The sequence below is a fragment of the Octodon degus genome, unplaced genomic scaffold (assembly GCF_000260255.1).
Source record: "Octodon degus isolate 3935 unplaced genomic scaffold, OctDeg1.0 scaffold00098, whole genome shotgun sequence".
Lineage (NCBI taxonomy): Eukaryota > Metazoa > Chordata > Mammalia > Rodentia > Octodontidae > Octodon > Octodon degus.
In genome coordinates, this window is record NW_004524674.1 from 7,964,906 (window position 1) to 7,990,793 (window position 25,888).

The 25,888-nt window shown below is 41.7% G+C and overlaps 1 protein-coding gene across 6 annotated transcripts in view; it reads left to right on the forward strand.

Moving 5' to 3' along the window:
* Tnc (tenascin C) overlaps positions 1 to 25,888 on the forward strand; it is a 91,868-nt gene that overhangs the window by 1,386 nt on the left and 64,594 nt on the right. For all 6 annotated transcript variants that reach the window (XM_004638464.3, XM_023723281.1, XM_023723284.1 and 3 more), the window contains exon 2: positions 23,063 to 23,643. In XM_004638464.3, the coding sequence (XP_004638521.1) occupies positions 23,187 to 23,643 (457 nt within the window). In that variant the 5' untranslated portion in view covers positions 23,063 to 23,186. The remainder of the gene's footprint in view (positions 1 to 23,062; positions 23,644 to 25,888) is intronic.

Sequence of the window (25,888 nt, forward strand, 5' to 3'; positions counted from 1 at the left end):
TCGGAGACTTGGCCATATTTTACAAGCAAGGGGTTGTGTTGGTTCAGGTTGGAAGAGAAAGTAGCAGCCTGGGGCTGGGTGTAAATGTTGAATTCTGATTACAGAGTGTCAGGAGGTTTTGAGTTTAAGCATCTGAGGATTCTAAAGCTGCTGGCTATAAAGTGCGGGAGTGCTGCTGGGGATACTTTGGAAATGCTTTTCAACTAGAGGGAGACTGGAACAGAGAGCCCATTAGAGAATGAATGCCTCTTTTTCATGTTCTTGTGGACCTTTTTTTTTTCTTTTTTTTTTATAGCGCTTTCCCATATGTGCGTTAGAAATGAAAACCGTTGCCCACCACAGCCAGCTTCCCGCCTTGTCCCTGAGACATGACAAGCCGAGTTCACGGCTGGGGAGAAGTTGGCTCAGTCCTGAATAAACTCATGGATGTTTTGCTGGCCTGGTGCATGGGGGGGTGCTCTTTGCAGGTTGCAAGTTAGTGTGCCTCGGCCCTGTGCACCCCAGGAAAGTAACTGCATGTAAGGAACAAAAAGGGAGCAAAGTATGAATATTCTCTTCAATTTATTTTTAACTATGGAAATGTTCATTCAATGAATTTGGGGCAAAATCTCAGGAAAATTGACAGGAGGTTACTTTGGTTGAAATGTGGTAAGAAACTCTGAACCTCACCCTGGCATGAGGGGTATTTCGCTCTGGGCCAGCCTCCCTGCGTCCTGACCAACAGAAAGCACAACCACGAATCTCACAGACAGCAGTGTACATTCAGGCTGCCACTGTGCACTTCACTAAGAATTTATCCTCTGAGTAGTCTGTCATAGGAGGGAGAATAATTCCCCCTATACTACCGTAAACATGAATAAGGGTAAAAAAGTCAACAGAGCTAATTATGTGAATGCGAGTCAGAGTCAACATCTGTGATGAACCTAGTCTCTAAGCTATGGCCACCTGTAACGGTTATCTCACTAAACATCCACACCACATTCTGAGGTATGCACTGCGCCTATACAGAAAGAGAATGCCAGGCTCTAACACACAAGTGAGGGCACCGCACTTCAGATCCAGGTATCTGTAGTCACCGAATCAGAGGCGCATTCTTCTGTGTTTGCTCTGACGGCCTCTGCTTCTCCCATCCCCTTCAGAAGAAAACACTTCCTTTCTGGCTAAATATTCCCTCCAGGCAGGCTGTGGCCACCCATAAATACAGCAGTAGCCTGATCATATAACCAGAATGGAATTTGGAAAGGGAATTCAAGCTGACAGAATAAAAAATACATCCCCCTCGAGCCTACCCTTGCTAATGCTTACACTGAGCTCAGAACATCTCTCTGTTTCTCTCACTGGATTCCTATGCACACACAGCCATGCTTCCTTCGCAGGTACCCTGCCAACATGAGCAGCAACCATGCTTTCCTCTAGGAAAAAGTGCCCAGTCCATACAAGGCTTAACCTTCCATTCTAAAGCCACTTCCATTGGAAAAGTAGAAAGAAAGACACAAGTATTTAATTGGCTCTAAATGCACAATCCCTTTGAGGTGATAAAACACAGGCACACAAAATAATTCACAGTGAAGGCTGATGATATTTCACGTATGTAGTGCGGACTTTGCCTGTGGTGTCTCATCTAATTGTCAAGCAATGTAAGTAATAAAAAGCTAAGGTTCAAGAATATTAAGTGACTCCACTGACATCTAACTGAGTGGAAGTGCGAGCTTTGCACTCAAGCTTCCTACCGAAAGCCTCCTGCTCCTTCTGCTGTATCCCCTCCTGAAGTCAGGTTCAGCTAAGCAAGTGCAGAAGCGTAGGTGGCATCTGTCAGGGCATTCACTGAAGGTCGAGAAGCCTCCCTGGTGGTGATTGATTCCACACAATAGCTGTGCACATCTCACTTTTCATGGTGCTCAGAAAAGGTCAGCACATGGCAGTGCAGCTTTGCCTGGAAGCAGAAGAGTTCAAATTTCAACCCTGGAGAGACGAAAATGAAGCTAGATGCCGCAGTCAGGTCATTTCCACTGATTTCCATCCTGGAAAAGTATGTGCGTCCTCCTCTGCACAGTGCAGGTGAGAGCTCAGATTGTGAGAGTGGGGCTGCACCTTCTGAGCTCTAGGGGAGCTAAGCATCCCATTCTAAAAAAGTTAAGTGAGAGAAGCAGTGAAATCTGTTTGCCCAGTCTAGGAATGCAGACTCCAAGGACAGTCTGTAAAAGGTTGTGGGAAGAACTTCAGAGAGGAAGATCATGGTTCAAACACTTCTCACTCTGAGGAGATTGCTGGGAATCCCCTTGAATGTAACTCTGGGCCAGTTCAGACGCCTTCAACATGTGGGAAACATTAGATGAAGGCCGCCTTCCAAAGAGGAATAGCTCCTCAGAGTGTGACGGGATGAGCTTCTAGCAAACTCCAGGTGGTAATTCTACTTATCACAAAAGACAGCAGGGGCTCCCCCATCATGAGAGGCTGCACACACCTTTTGACTTCTTTGTGGAGAAAGAAATCTATCTCGACCTGATTTTGACCCTTGGGATGAGACAGTTTTCCTGTACCCTACCCCCTGAAATCTTTGCTGTTTCCTTCCCTTTACCTCACATTTCCTCAACTTTAGCAGCCTAATGTTCGCATTATCGGCACTCTCCTTGACCTTCTGTCATGGAACCAAAACAAAATGCTGACATTAAAAGCAAGTTGTGAATGGAAAATACCTTCCATGTGTATCTTCGGCCTATTTATAGGTGGAATTTTTCTAATCATGCCAAGTTGTCTGAATTTTTTAAATTTCCTGAACTTCATAGGTCCTCAATCATGTAGACATTGTAACTCATAATTTATTTTTTTATTTTTTTAATAATTTTGTTGAGAAACAAATAGCACTGATACAGTTTCAAAACCGGTCAGCAGGACAGTTTCAACAATAAATACATTGCACATTGTTGTCTCAGTGGTTATTCATTGTACAAGATGCAGACATGACATCCCATCCACAAACACTATTAGAACAAAACTTCTTATTCATTGATTTAAGAGAATGTAGCTGTATATCTAGCCTAGCTATTTTGAATATACAGATACAAAATGGTCATTCATTTGTATCCCCTTTTTTTGTTTAGTTTTTTCAGAGAAGGGTATTCCATTGTCATTTAGATATTGAAGGTGCCTGCATTCAGCACAATATAGTCCAGTAGTCCATGATAGTAGTGGGTCACCCACAGGACTGGCAATGTCAGAAGTCGTTAACCTGAGCTCTTTACAGCCCAACATACCAACATGGCTTCACCTCTTATACCTCATTTTTATACCTTTCTGCTGGATGGTTAAGACCAAGATAAAGCAAGACCTATATAACAAGAAATGTAACTTTTGTATCTGATAAGTTCAGTCAAGTCCCCTCAGGATTTATCCTGAAACCCTGTACCACACTTTGTAGATCCTTTTTCAGTGTCAGCCATGTGGATGAGTCATGGCCATTGCTTGACCAATTTGCTCTCTGTGAAGGCCTGAGAGGATGTTTTCTCTCCATGTGACTCTCCTTAAGCACACTCTACATCATCAATCACAATGCTCTGTGGCCCCATAATCTCCTTGATCAGAAAATTTGGGACACAACTGAGTTACATGATGTTACAGTATAGGTATAACTCACAATTTAAAGAGCTGTGGTTGGGGGCCGATGAGATAGCTCAGCAGTCTACAGCATCTGCTTAGCCAAGTTGAGGCAAGCACAGGGACCACAGTTTGACCCCTCACAAAACATGCTAGGCCAGTCGTGCCCCCAGGGTGGCTGAACCAGTCACAAAAAAATAAAAAAATGAGCTGCGGTTGGATCCTTCATTTAATCCACCTCAGACACCCTATGCAAGTGCCAGAGATGTTTCATGGGCTCTGAAAGCTGACAGTTTGCTTCAAAATTAATTTTCGATCACCTTTTCCCTTAAAGGAGAGGAGCTGGCTCCTACTAGTTTCTACATGAGTGTGTCCAAAATATTCTAGGAGGAGCCTGATGAATAATCCTAAATGTACATTTTTGCTGAAAATTCTACAGACACTATGTTACGCATCAGCTGTTGTTTCCAGTAATGTTGCCACCTCCTATTTAAATATGGGAGTCTGGGGCTGAAGAAGTTTAGGCAGCTCACCTGATGTCATGCAAATAAGTGACTGGTGGAACCAGAGCTCAAGGCCAGTTCCAAGTGCTCAGAAAGGGGTAAAAACAATTAGTCCTCAGCAAGCCAAACTCAGCACAGCAATCGCACTCATCCCGTCTCAGGATTTGTTCTCCCGCAAAGCCTGGGCTCTCACTAGCAGGTATCAGGTCCTCAGAATTTACTTAGAAAATAATCTGCTGTCGCTGAGAAAGTGGAACAATAACATAATTTTGCTCTACTTCTGAAAGTGCTTTTTGCACCAGTTTTCATACTCTGATGTTTTATGAATCACCCCCTCATACAAAATATGATTTTTAACAAACTAAGACTGTGCATTGAATGACTTGCTTGTGCATCACTCTCCACTGTTCCCAACAAGTGTGTCTGATTTTACACACAAATCAACTGAATCTTGCAAGGTTATCTGTTGCTCCAAGTATAAAGTGGTAGCATCGATTCCTGCCCATCATCCAAAACTACTTCTCTCACACTGCTACATGGATAATAAGGCATTATTCCCATTTTCCAGATAAGAAAAAAAGACCAAAGACAGCAAGTGAATTGCTAAAGAAATACAGTTTTAATGGAGTAGACAGATAAAGAAGGCAAGGCTTAAGCCAATGAGTCAATTTCCAGCGGTGGGCTTCAGACCGAGGATGCTTTGAAAGAGAGGGGCTCAAAGTTGGTCATTTAGCTGGTGTACAGAACAGCACAAACATACTCAGCAGCTTAAAAAGAATGAAAGAGACTGAATGCTGAATGGAAAACATTGAATATTTTTGCTCCAGACACTAAGCCTGTGGAGCCAAAGAAACCCTGAATAGGATCAGTGTGCTGGGAGCTCTGATAGGCTTATAATCGGTATGACCACAGGTAACCTCACCTGCAGTGCACTCCAGCCAGAAGGACAGAGCGCAGAACATAACTGGACCCTCTGCCAGCCAGAGACTCTTGGGAACATGGTGTCCATGTAGTCACCAAGATACAAAATGATAGCACTGATATTTTTAATGCTTACCCACATGTCTTAGTTTCTTTTCTGTCACTGCTGAGACAAAACTAGAGGGAACACAAAGTGAAAGGAGGAGAGGTTTATGAGCTCACAGTTTGTAGAGGTTTCAGTCCATAATCAGCCAGCTCCATGGCAGGATGGCATGACATGTAGGTATCACAGAGGAGAAACAGTTGATGGAGGGCAGAAGGTAACAAAGCAAGCAAGAGACAACCAAAGCTCTTTCAATTCCTGATAAATTATCCAGGCTCCATAGGGAGGGCAGCACTTACCCCCCAACCCTAGTGCCCTTGATCCTAGAATTTAACCATGAATCAATTCGAACATCAGACTCTGGATCCAGACACCTGTGAAAAGGCCCCACCTGTGAACACAGGCTTTGAAGGGTCATCTAGACATAAACCGTAACACCACATAAGGAAGAGAGGCAAATTCCTAAGGAAACATGATTCAGTAGAACAAATCCATGTGTTTGGCTCCCAAAGCCACAAGCTGGCCCAGCATGGACCAGCGGCACCATTAGCACAGCGCCCAAGGAAAGAGGCCAACTGTGAGATGGTCAGGTTGTAGAGGGTCATGCAGAAGTAGTGTGAGGTAAACCTATCAATGGCAGTGCTCTCACAAGCGGGTTGTGTAAAAAACTTTTGTACAACTTAATAATAAAACCAAGACAGCTCAGGAGCCACCTCTCAGCCAGGAGTTTAAATACTGGACTTTACAGCCCCCAAGAGGTGGTTTGGGGACTGCCGTAGACAAGGTAGTAAAGGACACCCCCAACTTTATTTCTTCCAGAGTTGCTGTACTTTTATCTGTTTTGTACATAGAGCTTCCTTGTGAGATTTTATTTGGTAAAAGGATTCTTGTAGCAAAGAGAGAATGTTTTCACAAATCACTGGCCTAGTTTAACATCTTTCATTTTAAAGATGGTGAAACTGAGACATGGAAAAGGGAAGGATCTTCCTAAGATCTCATGCCAGTTGGCAGCTGGGTCAGAACAGAATCCTGGGCCTTCTGACTCTTACTCTGGGAAGCCAGGGACAACAAAAAACCCTGTTGGGTGAATGAATTCCCTAAGAAAAGAAAATGAAGTGTTTTATTCTCTAAATAGCCTTAGCTCACATAGACTGAGCCATGAATCGCAGTTATTACTACATAACAAATTACCACAAAACTTGGTGGCTTAAATCAATACATATTTCTTATTTCCTAACTTCTATACATCAAGGACCTGAACACCAACTAATTGGCTCATCTGTTTTGGGTTTCTTTCACAGTACTGGCTAGGATCCAGGTCCTATCTACAGGCTCAAGTGGGGAACAACCATTGTTGAGGTTCATGTATACAGCTTTTGGGGTGTTTTTGTTGTTTTTAGGTGTTTTGTTGTTATTGTTGTTGTTGTTGTTGTTGTTGTTCATATTGTTGGTACTGGGAAGTGAACCTAGGACCTCATACTTGCCAGCCAAGTGCTTATGCCACTGAGCTCTATCCCCAGTCCTGTAGTTGTTGAATGACTCAGTTATTTGAGGGCTGATGCACCGAGAACCTTAGTTCTATTGCTATTTGTTGGACTGGGAATACTCAGGGCTTCTTCAATGCTGCCATTTTGTTCATCAAAGCCAACAAGAAGGTCTCTCAACCAGGAGACATTGTAACCTAATCATGGCAGTAACTGTCTTGTACCACATTCCAGTGCTGTTGGCTAAAGGCAAGTCAATTATGAAAATACCAGAAAGCAGAATGAGGGAGAACTATCCTTGAGTCTGCTACATCCTTCAGTCCATACAATGTCACCATTTTCTAATAATCAGTTGTTAGTGACAAGCTCCCATCTGTACTTCTGTTGATGGGCAACAAGTAATTTTAGCAGCCACTGAACTAGACTGCGTCCCATGGGACTTCTCTCTCCATTTATAAAGTAGAGATGAATCTTTTACATTGAATGGCATAGTTCACTGGATACCCCTGATTTCTTTTAATATCAGGCCAGGCCAGGGTCTTCCAAGGCAATGGCTCAAAAAAATTACATTTAATGACAAGATATGCAAGGTGATCCAACTTTAAGTATTTCTGTCATCTTCTCCCCTTTATTTCTCTGGGCAGATTTAATGAAAACTTAAACCCGAGATTAATTCCTTTTCTGTTACTCTACTGTCTTGACAAGTAAATCAGCTTCTTGCTTTCCCCTCCCTCCATCATCACCCTTCAGTTACAAGCATCAGCATCTCACAACTCAACTATTGTGAGAGCTTCCTCTTTGTTCTACATCACACCAATCTTTCCCTTCTAGATACTGCTCAACCTTGAAATGTAGAGGCCAGCGTTCCTAGACCTAATGACTTTCACATGGTTCTTTTCTGCCCATTGGAACATTTCTAACTCCCAAGGTGACATTAAATGTTTTCTGTGATCTTGTCTCTGCTCTCTAAACAGACTCCGCCCTTCATCTAAAATCATACCTTCCACAGCAATTGTTTTATCCTTTTTTATTTCCTTATAAATACCAAGTCTTTTTGCCTAGAATGTCCTTCTCTATATTTTTTACTGACTTAGTCTGTCTTCAAAATTAAGCTCAGATGCCTTCTCTCCTGTCACCCCATTCTACTGCATGCTTTTTCTTCTCATCTCTCTCATCTTGGGATTGCCTGTCCATTCACATTTCAACCCTCTGAGTATGTAGAAAGGGAAAACTATGTTTGGTTTATCTGAAGCTGAGCAAAACTGAGTTAAAATAAATCTTCAACAACCAACAAGGGTCCTTGCTGTGTTCCAAACTGGGATATCCTCTTTCTTACCAGAATTTGTTCAGAAAGCCGAGAGCTTGAAGTTGTTTTCATGCTTCACCCTCTGGGCTTGTAACTGTGCAAAGTGATGACATAACATTGGACAGGAGGAAGCCCTAGGACAGGAAACCGTTTCAGGACACAGACTTCAAGGAATGTCCTTGCTTTAAGAGGTTGCCCCAGGATAAAAGCATGCATTGCCTGAGATTTAACAAAACCAGTACCAAGGACAGAGGAGGCCTGTCTGGGGATTTGAGGCTGAGCCACAGAGATGGCTGACAACCTGGAGGTTATAGCAAGGATCAGCCAAGGACTAGTAAGAGAAACAAATGTGCTCAAGTAAGGGATGAAGACAAAGAGCTCTTTGTCTTAGGGCATGGAGAAATCCATGGCCCAGGGGAAGGGATGAATAATGGCTAGGAGTATGGCTTTGGCATCAGCAAGCTTTGGGTTCAAAAGGCATTTGGTTGCTAGGCAGTCGTGGCCAAATTAGTTCACTCCTTTAAGCTTTCTTTTTCTCATCAATATTTCACAAATTTAGAATGTCACTGAGATGACTAAATGATCTGGTGATAGTGCATTGTCTGGCACAGGAACTGGCACTCAGTGCAGGTATCTCATGATCATTGTTACATGTCATCGGAGTAGCTCTTTGTGATAAGACTCCACTAGAGAACAGTTCCTGAAGTGTGCCTGGGGAAGGATCATTCTCATAAGATGTATCTGAAAGTGTGTGCTGTAGACCAATGAGTTTGGGGCACACTTTATACCATCCTGTTCTTGGAAATTCACAGTTCTTATGTCCACTTGGTGATTCATCCCAAGCGCAGACAATACAATTTAAAAAACAGCATAAGCAAGATCCTCATATTCATAGAACTTACATTAGTGCAAAGTGTACCAGTCCATGTGGACTGCTAAAACAGAATATCACAAACTGGGTGGCTTACACAAAATAGAAATCCATTTCTCTCAGCCTGGAGTCTCTGGAGTCTAAAACGCCAGTATATTTGATATCTGGAGAAGGCCTACTTCTTAGTTCATAGATGTCACCTTGAGCTGTGTCCTATGAAAGAAAATGGGGACCCTCTGAAGTCACCTTCATCAGGGCACCAACCCCACAGCCTGCCTAACCCAAGTGCTTCCCAGAGATCACAGCAGCTAATACAATCATTTGGCAATTAGGTTTTGATATGTGAACTTTGGAGATAGAAACATTCAGGCCAAAATGGGAAGGGAGAAGGATAAACCCAAAGAACTGAATCAACTTTGTGTACAATCTCAGTGGTGGCAACTGCTAAAAACTAAACTTGAAAGTGAAATAAATCAGTCATAGAAGGTTAAATATCACATGGCTTCTCTTCCACAAGAAACTCAAGGTATAAATAATTTAAAGAGAAAAGAAAAGAAAAGAAAGATGGTAGGAAGCAGAGAAGTGGACTTTGTGGAGGTGGGGAAGGGATCTTGGAATAGGGGGAGAAAGAAGGACAGGGAGGGGAAGGGGAAGTAAAAGTGACAAAGGTATGACATCTGAAGCATGAGTTACTAACATGAATGTCCTTATTAAATTATATGAACATATGCTAATAAAAGGCATCATAAATAAATAAGTAAATAAATGGAACAAGGTAAGGAAACAACACAAGTGGTGGTGAGAATGGTGCTCTTTTCAGACAGAGTAAGGTTTGGAGGGTCTTTGGGGGAAACCAGATCTTCAAGTACTGCCTGGGAGTTTCAATTTTTTTCTGTATGCAATAAGAAGCCAATGGAAGGTTTGGGGTAGTACAGTGCATGATCTGAGAAATCCTACAGCAATTAATTCATTCAAGTGAACCCAACACCCACAAACTGATCTAACATTCTCCAGAAGACATCTGCCCAAAAATATCTTAGAACATAATTTAAGGAAACTCCGCATGAAATCCCAGGCTTTGTCAATTTTCAAGGGTTTTGTAAATTTGTTCTTACTCATCTAAATCTATAATAAAAGGAAAAAAAAAAAGGCCAAAAGAAGTACTGGGCCAAAATAGGCATGCCCAGGGCAGGAAAATGTAACTCCAGAGGTAGAGACATGCATTCTAATTAGTCAAACGTTTTGGCTACAATAATTAATGAACATGGCCAGATCTCAGTAGATGCTGGAATGCCTTCTGGGCCAAAGAAAAGTTGCCAATGTCTGCCCAGAAGCTAATAAACATTTGCAAACAGTACACCTTGGCTTAAGTGTTCTCCAAAGAGGAAACGTATAAAACTTGAGATGCCGCCAGAAGTGGGTAGAAAGACAGAGGTCAAATATTTTGGTGCTTACACATGAACAACCACCAGAGAGCTGCGAGGAGCCTAGGAAATAAGTGGTAAAGATAACTTCTAGGACGCTGGTCTTTCTCTTTATCAGGCAGTGCAAATTTTGGTGTTCATCTTTCATGAACTGAAAGAAGTTGCCTAAAGAGTCAGTCCCATGTAGTTCAAAATGTCAGTGAAATTGCATTTTTGAGTGCCACAAATCAAGATTCACTGTCTAGCTCTGTCTCTCCCATGCCAGAGATCCTCCCTGAGTCTCAGTTTAATTCCCACGTTGGCATAAGTACTACCTAACTCACTAGGCTATCATGACAAAAGACAAGACACATGATAGCATGCATAAAAAGGCACTTAGCATAATGTTTGGCACAAAACAGGTGTGTAACAGGCACTAACAACACATTTCATCTTAATTTTCTTCCTGTACAGTTCAATCTATATTTGGTCTTATAATAGGAGATGTCATTTATTGACTACTATATTCCAATAGAAGTCAGCAAACTCTAAGATGGTGTAAATAAAGCTTTTATCTTTTTAAAAAATAGTCACCTCATTCTTTGCATATCACTTACAGCTACTTTCTCTACAAAACCAGTTGAATAGTTGCAACAGTGATACTCTGACTTCAAAGCTTAACACATTTACTGTGTGATAAATAAACATTGTTGGCCCCTGCCAGTCAGGATGGTAAGTCTTGTACATAATTTCCAGTTACCATAAGCTAGCAAGCTGTAGACATCTCTCATATATATAAAGAAATTGAAGCTGAAATATAGCTTCATCTGGCAAGTCCAGCTCCTTCTCAAAATATAGTGCCAAACCCTATACCTGCAAGAACTGGAAAAAAACGATGAAAGAATTACTCACTTGCATGATTCATCCTGTATTTTCCATGACTTCTGATTTTTATCTTTTTGGCTAAATTGCTTGACTTTCCTGCCGTATATTTCATTAAATGATCCTAGCTAAACAAAACTTTCCCTGTTTTTCTTGCTGTTTATTTCTACACTTGTTTACACAATTCCATCCTTTTGGAAATGAATGATATAACTTGAAAATGCTTCCAAATAATTTCATCCCTTGACTGAGTTCCTGAAAACCATACTGGTTTTGTCTGGTACACAGCGTGAGGCCTACTGTTCCATAAATGATAGATTTTGAAGCCTCCTCTTTAGGTACTTCTTACTTGGTCTTTCACTTATCAACCATCTCTCCAGGTCAGACTAAAGGAAAACAGGCTGTTACCTGGGGCCAGTAAAAACTGGCCCATCACAAGTACCCTTGGTTTTGTACCCTTCCCCGAGTTCAGAATAATAAATGAAATCAACACAGGCATCCCAACCAACACTTCACTATCCTACATTGCTTTTTTTTTTTCAGAAAGCCAACAACTCCACTTACAATAATGATGCTGAGTTTCTCCTCTGAAATTCATCATACAAACATTCTTTAAATAAAACCATAGTCTGCTTTGAACAATAATTTGGTGTAGCAGAAAGATGAGGCCTTTCATTTTAACTCAAATAATTATAGACTAGGCAATTTATTTCATGATTTCAAGCCTGCTGTTGTTCTACCAGGAAAATGGGAACTATGATCTGTAACATTTAGGACTGACCTCACAATTAAACAGCTTCTGTCAAGTTCCAGACATGTGATACGTGTTAACTTATTTGCCCTATTCTTAGTTTAAATTGCTTCAAGCCCTCCAATCCCAGGGTTTCCTACCTCTCACAGGTATATCATGTTTCCATCTATGACATGAAAAACCATGAAAGGAGAAAGGGTCAGGAATTTGTTCTATTCCAGCACTTTCCACATTGTGTGACTCCAGACCTAATCGTGTGACGCACTTCAAACAGAAAAGAATCAAGTATGTTTGAGAAACACTCTATAAACTGTCCTTTTCTTGGAGATTTCCATGAACACAAGCACATAAAAGACCCTGGAAAATCCTGAAGCAGAGAATTCTATGTAATTTGTTTGGCTGGAAATAACACTAAGTTTAAAAATAGCATTTCTCAAGCATGGTTAATTATGAAACCGTTTTGCTACCTCCCTTAATAATTCTCAACATGTTGTAGATAGACATGAAAATGCTGCCTAAAATTATACTGCTATATTAAGGCTGAGTTAATCATTAGCTACATTTCTATATTCTCCTTCCCAGTCTGTAAATCATAAAGGGTTTCCATCCCCAGCAGTCAGTCAGAAGCCTAGACCTTCGGTCCTTTTGAAGTTAGTCCTTTAAGCTCTGTCACGCAAACCACCCTTTGCCATCATTAAAATGCAGCTGATGGTTAAGAATCCTATCCCTGATCAGGTGGCCAGCCTACCTGAGTGACATCGCTGCTCCTCTTTTCTGACAGTATGACCTGAGGCAAGGAAGCCTCCATTGTCTCCTCTATAAATTGAGAAAACTAATGAGGTATACCATGTAAGACATAAAGCACAATGCTAGCTAGAATTATTGTGTTTCAGTGACGCTCCTTTTAGAAAGAAAAACAATGAAAGTAAGCTTCATGTAGGATTGTATGCATTAATGAAATTGGCTTAGCTTTCCCTGAGAATCCAGCTTCCTGCTAACGTATCACAGACCTGTTTTCATGTCAGGAGTTATACTCTATCACCATGTAGCAAATATTACAGAACACAGTTCTGGTAGACTTTGGAGATTGTCACTGGTTCCATCTGGCTCCTTCTAAGTCGGGCCTCAGTCGAACAGAATTCTACTTGTTTGAATATCAGTACATTGGGTTAGAAAAGATTTCCAAATCTTTCTGCTCCTGCTAATGCTAAATATTTGGCACATGCGTGCCCCACTCCCCACTCCTGTGTAGAGTCTCTAACTTGACTTTCCTAGATAGTTCTCCTTAATTTCTTCATCTTGGCTCCCATACCTGAAAGCTCACTTTCCAAGACTTGTTAAAAAGCTAGCTAGATTTCTTAAAATTCTAGGTGAAGGATAAAAGAGAAAAGACTACTGTTCCATTGAGAAATGAATTCAGATCTATTTTGAAACAATTTTCCAGAATTTTACAGGAATCTATAGTGTTACTACTTGGTCAGACCTGCCTTTTATTTTCTTTTCTGTCTAGGCAAGAAATTGAAGAGAAAAAGAAATGCACTGCAATTTCATTTCAAAAATTGAAACCAGACTGCACCAGGCAGTTTGTGGTCTGAATGTATCAATGGATCTAGTCATATTTCATCTGAGCTTTTCTTAGGTATACTCAACCACAAATATGAATGTCATTATTGCATCTAGATGGAAATATTTCATGGATTAAAATTTGTGGATTTAATGTGTTTGGTAATGAGACTTCTGTTCAAGGGTTAAGAGGTAGAAAAGGAGGGAGGGGCCCATGAAGTAAGAAAATGCTTGAGATAAGCAGCTTAAGGAAGAAACGTGCAATGTTTGAGAAACTTTGAGTTTTAGACTTCATGCTGGTCATTTGACTTGGGTCTAAAGTGAAATCTAAAAGTAAGTTCAACAGAAATACTGTCATACTGAAAGCTTATCTGCAAACAAACAACACTGGGCTCTCAGGAGCCCGGGGCATGGACAAGAACTCTTTTGGGGAGAGGGAGTGCTGTTGTAGTCACTTTTGTTGTACTTAGCCTGGTATTCTGGCACATAAGCACTTACTGAAACCCTGAGTGAATAGAAAGGAGTCTAATTACAGAACTGAGGCTATGATGGACTGCCTGATACATCTGGAGTTAGATGGGGTCTCAGAAATGATTACGTTACTCACCAGGGAAAGAGTATTCATTCACACCTTAATTCTACAAATATGGGATCCTGCTACATGTTGAGTTCAAATCAAGAAATACATTCAGCTTTATTACAGTAAACATGAACATACTGTGCCTTTATTATGTGTTAGAGAATGTTTGGAGTTGGTATGCAGACATGAAGATCTCAGATGTAGTCTCTGCCCTCATGGAGTTACCGGCAGAACACAATCTAACCACAGGTAGACTTAGAGTACGCAGCTAGCTGTACATAAGTCCAAGGGAGAATTAGCTAACTTGCAAAGTAGAACTACCTAATTTTTCAGAAGATATAGAAACAGAATAAAGACACTCAAAAAATCTTTTTGGAAATAATATCAGATTAATTATTCAGATAATTCAGAAGTGAGAAAGATCAGTCTTTAGCTGAAGTTGCCAAATGAAAGATCCAACAATGATTTGGGTTTTGTTCATATAGAGATGGTAAAGGAGCTTTCTAGAATCCTCTGAAGCACATTCCCAAAAGTAAATGGTAGTGTCTCACAGTTGTCCGTGAGCTTGTCACACCTTCCCAGCAGGCAGCAGGATGTCCAGCACCTTCTAGTTCCCAGGAACTGGTAATATTACCCCTTCCTTGAACTTTAAGGCTACCAATACTGCATTAAAGTCCCGAAGGGTCAGTATAGGTCTGTCCTTGCACCATAACTCTTCCTTTGGCCCTCTGGCACAAAAGTCACCTCAGGTGATAGTTCAAGGCACTGCCTTTGAACTTGGGTGGGCCTGGGTTTGAGTCCTGACCCTAGAACTAAGGAACTAGAGGAATTTTCACAAGATGTTTAATGATTCTACACCTCTATTTCTTCATCTGCACAAAGAGGACAGAGTGTACCTCATGTAATTTAATGAGAATTTGAAATCGGATGTGCAAAATGCTTAGCATAGACTCCAGTAATGTAAACACTCATTACGCAATAGATAATGATCTATTTACTACACTTATTATCACTGTAGTATATCAACCTCTCTCATTATCTAAGGCCCCTTTAACCAATATGTGCTGAATCTATGTGCATTCTCCACAGAGAAGCCTGCCATGAATGTGACCGCTTACCATGACACCACCTTCTTCAGTTCTCTCACTTAGGCTACCAACCTAGCTTTCCTGTTCTAGCCCCAGGACCTCTGGGAAGAGGGAAATGCTCTTCACTTAGCCTCTTTTCCTCAGTGTCCACCATATTGTACATCCCTTAGTAAGCAAACAGATGACTTACTTTTGAAATAATCTTAACATTTATACTCTTACTGTTGGCCTTATGCTGTGTTCCAAACCTGACAGCACTTACAGCATCATAAGCAGTAAATCTACCATGTGTGCATTTAAAAGTAATTACTTTTTCTTCTTGGAGGAGAGTGTGAGTGTTGGTATACACAGACCATGTTTGCCTTCATTGTGTCAGTCCTGCTTCATGATATGTCACATGGTCAGGAGTTAAGAAGTAAGTACTCAGGAGACAGGTAAAGGGTCAGCCAAATAGCTCAGCAGATTAAAGGGCTAGCAAGCAGGCACTGGGGGCAGGGAGTCAATCCCTGGGCCTGCCATGCCAGCCCCACCCCCGGGGCGCACTGAGACAGTAGTTGAGATTGGGCATGGTGGCATGCTCTTAGGAGGCTGTAAACAAGAGAATCACTATGAATCCGATCTAGTAATGAGACCCTGAACACCCTGCAGACCCTTCCCTAAAATACAGAAAAAATAAGAATAATAATTTTTTTTTAAAAGAGAGATGGGTAAATGGATGGATGGATAAGTAAACCCAACCTTACAGGACCAAGAAGGTGAGAAATCTCTTAACACTGACATTCTCCAGGTTCTAACCCTAATATTTCTCTCTGGAAATGATGACAGTGTCCTCAGACTAAGAGTGAAAATAAATCTGCTGCACAGCATGGTGCATAGCTGTATAGCTATGCAGGAGACTGAGGCAGAGATTTCAAGTTCAAGACCAACCTAGGCAACTTGACATGGCTCTGTCCCAAAAGATAAATAAAATTTAAAAAAAGCCTTGGGGTGTAAATGTGATGTAGCTCGGGGCAAATCCTCTGGTACAATACATTCCATGACACAAACCCAGTACCATAAAAGACAGCAGATGGTGGGGAGGGCTGCTTGGATTTGGTTTAGTGGTAAAGTGTTTAGGGTATTGCCTAGCTTGAACAAGGCAGTGACTTCAATCCCTAGTGCCAGAAAGGAGAAAAAAGGAGGAAGAGTTAATGGAAAACTTTCCCATATGCTCTTCTGTTTTAGTTTTTTTCCTCCGGGTTTTGTGGGCTATAGTTTGTAAATGAAAATGGAATGTACAGCATTATAATTTGATATATACACCTTGTGAAATAGGTAACAGATTTAAGCTAGTTAACACAACCACCACCTTGCATAGTTAATTTTATGGAGTGTGTGTGTGTGTGTGTGTGTGTGTGTGTGTGTGTGTGTGTACATGCAAGTGTACATGCGTGTGTTTTGAAAACACTTAGGATCCGCCATAGCCAATTTCATGTCTACAGCACATTATTAGCTATAGCTGTGGTGCATACGTGTGATGCCCTTCTTTTGAAATCCCCCAGCTCTTCTTCTCCCTGCCCATGATCTAGAGCAAGCGCAACACCTGATCAGATTCCTTGACTGAGAGGCAGGATCTCTGGGTTTTGACTGGTTTTACCACTCATTGTCTGGGTGGCCTTCTCTGGGAGTTGCAGTTGGGTTACTCTCTTAAATAAGTAGATAATAAGGAAAGTAAGTCACATGTCTTGTGCTGTCTCTACTTCATGGCATGGAGTGACAGATTCTGAGCACTTTGAAAGTGGCACCACCCAGGAGTGTGTCATTATTGAGTATTGGCATCTACCATGTACACAAACAATATGCATGGCTGCCACTGGTTCAGCGTCCTGGGCTCCATGATCTTCCGCAGTTGCTCTAAGCCCTGTTCAAATGTGATTTTGATGCTAGAATTGGATTTCTTTCTGCATATGGAAAGTGCTGAGAAGCTGAGCCAAATATTTCCCATTACGAGCAGGCCTTGGAAGATTAACCCACAGACAATCTGTTCTGGAGAGAGCCTGGCTCGGCAGCACGGACAGCCGTCCCAGTAGCAGCACTGCCCCCAAAAAGCCTTGGCCAGGGAACTGACCTCCCAAAACGGGGCCCCACCCAGGCTTTCCCTGCTACTAAATCAGAGCAGATGAGTTAGAAGGCAAACCAGGGCAGTAGTCATAGATTCTGTGCTCACCTAAGTATTGCAGGGCACCTCCGCCAGCTGACAAGCAGGAACACTCAAGAATGATGCACTTCCATGAAAAAAGCCAATGGAAGGATTTTTCTGGTGAAAAAAAAAAAATGTGGTCTTTGGGCTATGGAGATACCTCAGAAGTCTAAGTGCCTGCCTGGGCAAGTGCAAAGACCCAGGTTCTATCCCCATAGCACATGCTGTGCCAGCCCCTCCCGGGGTGCACTGAACCAGCCACCAAGACCAGGCATGGTGGTGCATGCCTGTAATCCCAGTGCCAGGGAGGCTGAAACACAAAGATCACTAGGAGTCTGAGCTGCATAGTGAGGCCCTATACCAAATACATAAAAAGACAACAGTGGTCTTTGAAGGAAGAGAAGACTTCCTAAAATTCTCATGATTTTCCCACTCAGCAGAGACTATCCTCTTCTCAACTACTTTCTTTTTCTTTTTCTTTCTTTTTTTTTCCTTTTTCTTTTTTCTTCTTTGTGGAACTGGGGATTGAACTCAGGCCCTTGTGCTTGCCAGGGAAGCGCTTATTCTACTGAGTTATCTTCCTGGCCCTTCAACTACTTTCTTCCAGTGAAAATGCCAAGCAGTTAATCACACTGGGCACTAAGATCACCTTCTTTTCTAGTGTTAGCTAATTGTTTCATGTGCATCAACTCACTTAAATGAAAGAATTTCCTGTGCAATTGACATTCATGCTACCATTTTACAAATGAAAAACTTCAGGGCCGAGAGGGAATGGTGAACATCAAGATTATAGCTACTAGAGGGAAGTATCCAGAGTTGCCACTACCTAACCATTCTGATCTTTTAAAAAATGACAACTCAGGGCTGGCCAGATAGCTCAGCAGACTAAAACACCTGCTTAGGCAGAGCTCAGAGGCTGGGATTTGATCCCTGGCATGCCATGCTGACCCTGTCCCCGGGGCACGCTGAGACAGCGATTGAGACTGGGCATAGTGGTGCATGCCTGTAATCCCAGTGCTTAGAAGGCTGAAAACAGAAGAATTGCTACAAGTTCGATCTACATAGTGAGACCCTGTAGACCCTGAAGACCCTGTAACAACAACAAAAAAAATGGCAACTCTATATGGATCAGACTAATACCCAGTGGCAGAGCCAAGTTTTAAAAGTGTCAGATTAAATCTGGAGCAGATACTCTCAAGCATTACACAGACTTTTATTGGGTATTTGTTCAATTTTGGCATTTATCTCTCTTCTCAGTAAGGGTCTGCTTACGTGTCTGTCTCTTTTATGAGACCGTGGGCTCACTGAGAAAAAGATCTGACCACCACTGTGTCTGAAACACCCCACTACCTCCAGGCTAGGCTGCAGCCTGATAGAATACTCATCCCACTCATCTCTATTGGACATGAAGATAAGTTGTCTCTAAATGAATTAATTCCCTGGGCTTTGAGCGATTGCTGGTTCCGCTAATATCCTATCTGGGCACCAATTAAGGCACCATGCTACTTAAAGGGATTATCACTTCTGAGCACTGGGACCCAAGCACCCGGGGCTGGGAGAGGCTTGGGGTTTTAGTTCAAATTTTCTCAATTATTCTATGCCTTGGGTTGTGCTGACCTCACTCAGTTGTGGGGATCAGATATCTTCGGAAAAATATCCACCCTTACGGCTGTTTCCTGGCTCCTGGCTCTTCCTGACACATTCCAAGAAAGAATTTATGGATGTTGGGAAGGACAAGTGGTGAGGAATTTCAAGAACATTTAAGAACGCCCATGTAAGCAACTACACGCTTGGCAAATTGGACATAATAAAATTCTCTTGCCTATAGAAGCCAGAAAAGAAAACTGGTGTAAGATGTCTCATGTGTTGCTAAATTGATGTGGAAACAAAATTCATCTGCATTTTGCAAACAGCACGAACCATCCTTGTTCCTCCAAACCTCAGCTATTTCACATGCACCCTTCAGTCATCAAGAGGCATATATTCTGTGAGTTACTAAAAATGAAGTCATAAGCAATTCTGAAATGTGATGGTGGCCAGTTGGATGTGTTACCATGACCTAAAAGTGAAATTGTTTATTATGTATTCTCCAACTAGGATGGGGGAGAATTTCAGAGTATTGATTCCTCCCTGTACAATGGTCTTTGTCCTGTGGTGAGATGCCAAAAATTAACCATCAGTTTAATCCATGTTGCTCCAAAATGCTATCAGCCAAACAGCTTACCTAGAAAAGTCTCTCTCCTGCATGTTTCGGAAATGCGCCTTCTTTAGCCAACCTCCCACATACGCACACATTAGCACTTAACTCTGTTTGGGGGGCCAGGGAGACGAGATACCTCCCGTTTCTCTGGAATTTTACGTGGCAATCCTGTCTCCCCCCTTCCACCTTACTGCTCTCAGCTACAGGGTAAACAGTCTGCTGTCCTTCCTCCTTCAAGATATTTCCCAGATGTTTCATTACTGATCACTTCCTAGAAAGATAAGCATCTACTTGTGATTTTAAAGAGTTTCTGCAGAATACATTGCTCCTTCTTAAGATAGGAAAGCCCTACTATCAGAGCTTGATGTTTTATGTCTAATCTAAATCTCCCAAACTGCAAATTCCAGTCACTTTCCCTAGGTCTAGCCTCAAAGGAGACATAAACCAGCCAGTTGTCTGCGTGAGAATATTTGGCATTCTTGAAGGTCATTATTTGCTCCCTGGTTTTTCCTTCTGTGGAATAAATATTTCTAGTTCTAGTAAACTGATCTTCACAAGGTTTACCTCCTCACCCATCAGTAATTTCTGCAGCTCCTCTGATCTAGATCCAACTTGCTGCTGAGTTTAGGATAAGATTCCACTAGGATTTCATGCTCCAGCTTAGATACAAGAAGGCCACTGGTATGTTCTCTTGCTAGGTTTCATTTGTTTCCAGAAAAACAACAAAATAGCAGCTCTGGTTTAGTGAGTGCCTACTACGAGCCTGATGTCATACTGAGTGCTCTGTGTATGTCTCTAACCCTTGATTCCTCCCTGGAATGGTTTCAATCCCTAGCTTATAAACTAGGTCATGATTTAGATAGGTTTAGTGGTTTCCCAAAGTGCCAAGGCTGGTGGGTAGCATTTCTACCCAGCTGGGTCTAATACTAAAGCTTAAGCATTTGCTGCAATGTGGAGGTTATGGTGGGTCTTCCGAGAGCACAGAGTCATCCACCTGCTCACAGAGCACCATGAGCCCAGGTCAATTCAGAGCACTCAAGAGTGACATGTCCTTCCCCTGCCTGACGTTTGACTATGTCACTGCCCATCTCTTAAATATACAGTAAAAAACCTTCACCCTACCTCTATACTGGGCACTGATGATTACCACCCTACACTTGGAGTCTTGACCCACAATTTTAGTGGCTTTTTTAATGCAAATGTGAATCACTTAGCAACACACACATTATACATTCACACAAAAGAGTTTTAGGTAAAAGTTTAAAAATACTTTAAGCTTGACCCATGACTCTTCCAAAAGAAATGAAATATTTATTTGACAAAGGTAGAAAAGAACTTTGAGAGAATAACAAATAAATAGACATTCCAACAGACCATGCAAATATTTATCCAGAAACCAAATGAAGTGGACCACATCAGTTTGAGAGAGGAGAATATCCCAAGCTTTTCTCATAAGAATCTTCATTCAGTGGCCTTACCAATATCACAGATCCACAAACAATTTCTTCCTTAGGAAATAAATTTGAATGAGTAAATATGTTCAGAAGAGTCATTGTTTTTTCCTAATCACAGAGTAGAGGCTCTAAGTTTATATCACTTGATAGTTGTTAGAATATCAGTGTGAATGTAATGAGGAAATAGTGGGGGTGTGGCTAGCATAGATTTTGTTTTGTCCCTAGCAGGTGTCTTCCCAGCCTCCAGACTCATTCTTAATCCTCCTAAAGGTTTCTCTATTCAGTTTGTCTTCCATGGTCCCTCTCTAAATTTTTCAGAGAATTTCTGACATCATGAAGTAAGTAATCATTGATGCATTCTTCCATTGGGATAAGATTTCCTGGGGAAAGAGCTGGAAAACTCCTTATAGGATAAGCCATCCAGATGCCACAGCTAATTGATATTAATGGCCATTTTAGCATGTGGCCGTGTAGGAATAGAACAGGCACAGTATAGAAAATGTGAGATTTTAGAATAACTTTCTAATGACCAAAAGTCTCTCCAATTATTCAGTAATTGGAGAACATGAGTGAATTCACACCATGCATAGATCACTCTCACAGTGCTATTTCAGTTAATGTTGTGTTGGTCTTTCTATCTTCACTTAGTAATTTCTTCACCCCCTTGGTACTCTCCTTGCCTCTGCTTCTGGATTGCCTGTAGAGCAGAACAGCTGCAACACAGCTAAGTCAGCACTGCCTTGTGGCAGTGTGGTGTCTCACTACTGTGTCCTCCCCCACTATTGAAGACTTAGTTCACCTTTTCCCATATGCCAGACCCTGACATTCTTTGAACAATTCCTTTGTCTTTCAAACCCTATAAGCTATTAAATTCTGTACCCATAAAATAGATTCTTTGTATACCCTCTTTGTTTCCTAAGTATTAAATGGGTGATTCCATTTTCTTCTTAATTTATCATTAAATCCACTGAGGATAAACACTTCTTACAGCCTTTTCTTTCATCCACATAACTCTGTTGTGGGATCCTCCATAGGAACAGGATTCTTTAAGTACTAGTTGGCTGGAGAAGACACCAAAGGCCCATGGGTATCATTTGTGAATCCTTAATCACTATGAATATTGATGTAAACAACTAGTTAAGGCTCTTCTGAAAACTAGACTTTTGAATGTTATTGATATAAATCAAGAGCAGAAACTAAGATACAGAAAGAGCGAATTCTCTGCCATCAGCCATATTACCAGAAAAGGCTTGGCTGAGATTAAAGCTCAGGGTACATTCTGGTGTCCTTCTTCTTGTCCTCTGACTCCCCTGACTGAAAGAACCCATCAGCTGGTGTTAACCTCAGTTTGGAAGGTCAATGCTAAAATTACTGTGAAAAGCCAGTCATTAGAGGTAGATGAAGAGGTTATAAAGCGTGGGGTGGGGGCTGCAGCATTAACATCACTCTAATAAATCACTCAAAGGGCTTGGCTGGCGAATGTTGAAGAAATAAATACGTACACAGTGATTTCGAACTTAATATTCTCTCTTGCATCATTCTTTCAACTCTATTATTAGCCATTGTGATCTTCACTATATATAATATAAAATAAGGGCTGGGTGTGGTATATGCCTATAATCCCAGTATTCAGGAGGCAAAGGCAGGAGGATCAACGGGCATTGCAGGCCAACCTGGGTGAGTGGAAGGCCAACCTGACCTAAACAATAAGACTATGTCTCAAAAAAAGAAAAAAAGGGGCTGGGAAAATGGATCAGTGGAATAAGTACTTCCCTGGCAAGCACAAGGGCCTGAATTTAATCCCTGGTTCTGCCAGAGAGAGAGAGAGAGAGAGAGAGAGAGAGAGAGAGAGAGAATAGTAAAAGCAAACATATAAATTACCCAAGGGTCCAGTATAAGAACTGAGTTTTCTCCTCTTCTCCCATGTCTAACTCATTCCAGTGTTGTGCTTTAACCTCAATACTCTTGTCTCCCTTACATTTCCAGAAATCTAATGTGAGTGAAATAATCCCTTGAAGACTGTAAAATTCCTTTAGACACTGTTTTATAGACTCATGAAACATCAGGAAAGCTCCAAGTACAAAAGATATGAAACCAAAGTTCACTTGAAATTATAGGTATTTAATAGATTCAATTGCTAGTAGATACTAATCAATTTGTTTCATTTCATTTACTTGTAGGAAAACATCTTTCAAGAAAACTGAGGGTGACAGGCTTGGATGCAACTTTGCCTCTAATTTCCAAATTCGTATGAGAGTAAGAGACTAGAGCCCTAGAAAGACCTTGCCATACCTACCCCCCACCATGGGAACCATGACTCAGCTCTTGCTGGGACTCTTCCTAGCTTTGCTTACACTCCCTTCAGAAGGCGGGGTCCTCAAGAAGGTCATCAGGCACAAGCGACAGAGTGGGGTGAACGGCACCTTTCCAGAAGAGAACCAACCAGTGGTGTTTAACCACATCTACAACATCAAGCTGCCTATAGGATCTCAGTGCTCTGTGGATCTGGAATCACCCAGTGGAGAGAAAGATCTGGCCCCTCCGTTGGAGCCCAGCGAAAGCATCCAGGAACACACAGTGGATGGGGAAAACCAGATTGTCTTCACGCACCGCATCAATATCCCTCGCCGGGCCTGCGGCTGTGCTGCTGCTCCAGATGTCAAAGAGCTCCTGAGCAGGCTGGAAGAGCTGGAGCTCATGGTGTCCTCCCTGCGGGAGCAGTGCAGCATGGGAACAGGCTGCTGTCTCCAACCTGCCGAAGGTAAGATTTGGAAGCAGGCCGGCTGCTCCCTGTGCAGAAGGGGCAAATGAATGGTGTGGCAGAATGCATCAGAGGTTTTCAAACTGGGTTCCTAGGTGCTCATTTTACAAAGTTCTTAAAGTCAAGTGTGAAGCACATACCATCTCTCCTGTGGTTTTTGGTTTGTTTTTTTTGTTTTGTTTTGTTTGTTTTGTATTGTTTTTTTAGTACTGGAGATAGAACTCAGGACCTTGCACTTGCCAGGCAAGCGCTGAGCTATATCCCTATGCAATCTCCTGTTCTCAGATATGGCATGATGACAAATATTTCTCAGAAATTTCCAGGCCTCTTAGAAATCAGTTTCTGAAAACCCTATTTTACTTCAATACCATACCTAAACTGATTTGACCACAAAGCCTGTGAACATACGAAATTCCTGCCCCAAGGGGCACACTGTAGGATACTGCTCCATCACCTTATTCTACAATCAGGGAAACCAAAGCTTAGAAAGAGTGTGGGATTCACAAGATCCTATGGCAGGGGTCTGAATTAGATCTTACAATATGGAATGCCATATCACACATTTCTCAGCAGTGTGTGGTGGTGACTGTGATGCTGTGGGGTCTGTGGGAACCAGAAAACAAGCCCCCATGCAGCAGAGCCCTAATGCAATGATGACAGAGCTCCCAGACATAAGCCCCCTCTAAGGTCTCTGTATGAGGCACTGTCACTAGTTCTACTTGATCCTCCTAACACCCCTTAAAGATAAAACTTAATACCCCACCTGTAGATCTAACACTTTAGACTTGAGGAAGACAATCAAATGTCATAGGCTGACACAGAACGGTGCAGGGTGGGGCTTTCAGGGCCCCGCTGCCTTCAGAATGCATACCCTCTGGTGCCACCTGCATCCATGTGCATCCCATTTTGAGGAATTTTGTTCCTTTGGAATTAGCTCTTTATCTCCATTTCTTAGAGTCAGTAAGGCTATGGAAGCTTCAGCAATTTCAAATCAGAAATGAAAATCTTTAGTTCTGCCACTCAGAGGAAGAGTACCAAGAAGTACTTGGATAATCATTTCAAGATTAGATGTCGCCACCATAAGTAGGGAGTGCTGTAAGTACTCAAAATAGCTAATGCAGTATTTTTATGTTTTCTCTAGGCATAAATTATCTTGCACATCTGTCAATTCCTTGGCAAAAAGCAGATGAAAATACCAAAGTTTGACACTAAAAAATAGGTTGTAATAATCATTTATGAGAGCTGGCCAAGAAAAATATAATATAACCACAAATGTAATCTTAAACTTTTCAGTGGTAATATTGAAGAAGGGAAAAATAAGTGGGTGAAAATAATTTTAATCATCAATTTTAATTTACTCACTTAAAAAAAAAGATCTGCTTTTTAGCCCACAGTCAATATAGAAATAATTAAGGGATGTTTTACATTTAATTTTTATGCGATCTTTGAAAGTAGTGTGTAATTTAGGCTTGAAGCACACCTCAGTTTAGACAAGTCACAGTTTTTTCATTGACTACTAGCTTCATAAAAAAGAAGGGTTTCTTCCCCCAGTCAGAAAGGGGATAATATATGACCACAGAACTATCTAGAAGAGCATGAGAATTTTGTTTCTCCTCCTTGAGCTTCGTGAAGATCAAAGCTGTAACTTCTACAAGTTGAGCCAAAACAGTATAAAGCAGTTCATCAGCCCTGACCTGCATTTCACCAAAACTGCAGCACTGTAAAAGAGAAAGTACAAAAGACAGCAGCGCCTGAGTTGTCTAGAATATCGTCATGGTGAAAGGTGTCCTAACAGAATTTGAAAGGCGCTCTTTAGCTTCCTCCCTTCACTTATGGAAAATTAGAAGCTTCCACCAGGTAGGCCAGTGTAGCAACTTGAGTCAACACCAGAAAAGTTTTGGAAAAGAAGACAGCATCACAGGAGTAAGCACTTCCTGTTCTCATTTAACCCTGATTTGTCCCCAGGAAGCAAGGGGTCATTTCCACTTGGCATGGGAGGAAACTGATCCCAGAGGCTCCATTCACTTCAACTCCCACACCCGGCTCAACTAAAAACCAGCACAATCCAGTTTGGTAAACAGCTCCTTGTTGAGTATCCCTTATGAGCCTGACTCTGACTAGGAAGCAAAGAAGTAGAAACATAGCCCCAAGTAATGGATTCCATAGTCAGGATCCCTTGAAAATATGATGAAAACTATAGATTCTTTCCCCAAGTGTTTTGATAAATACACACGCTTGCACACAC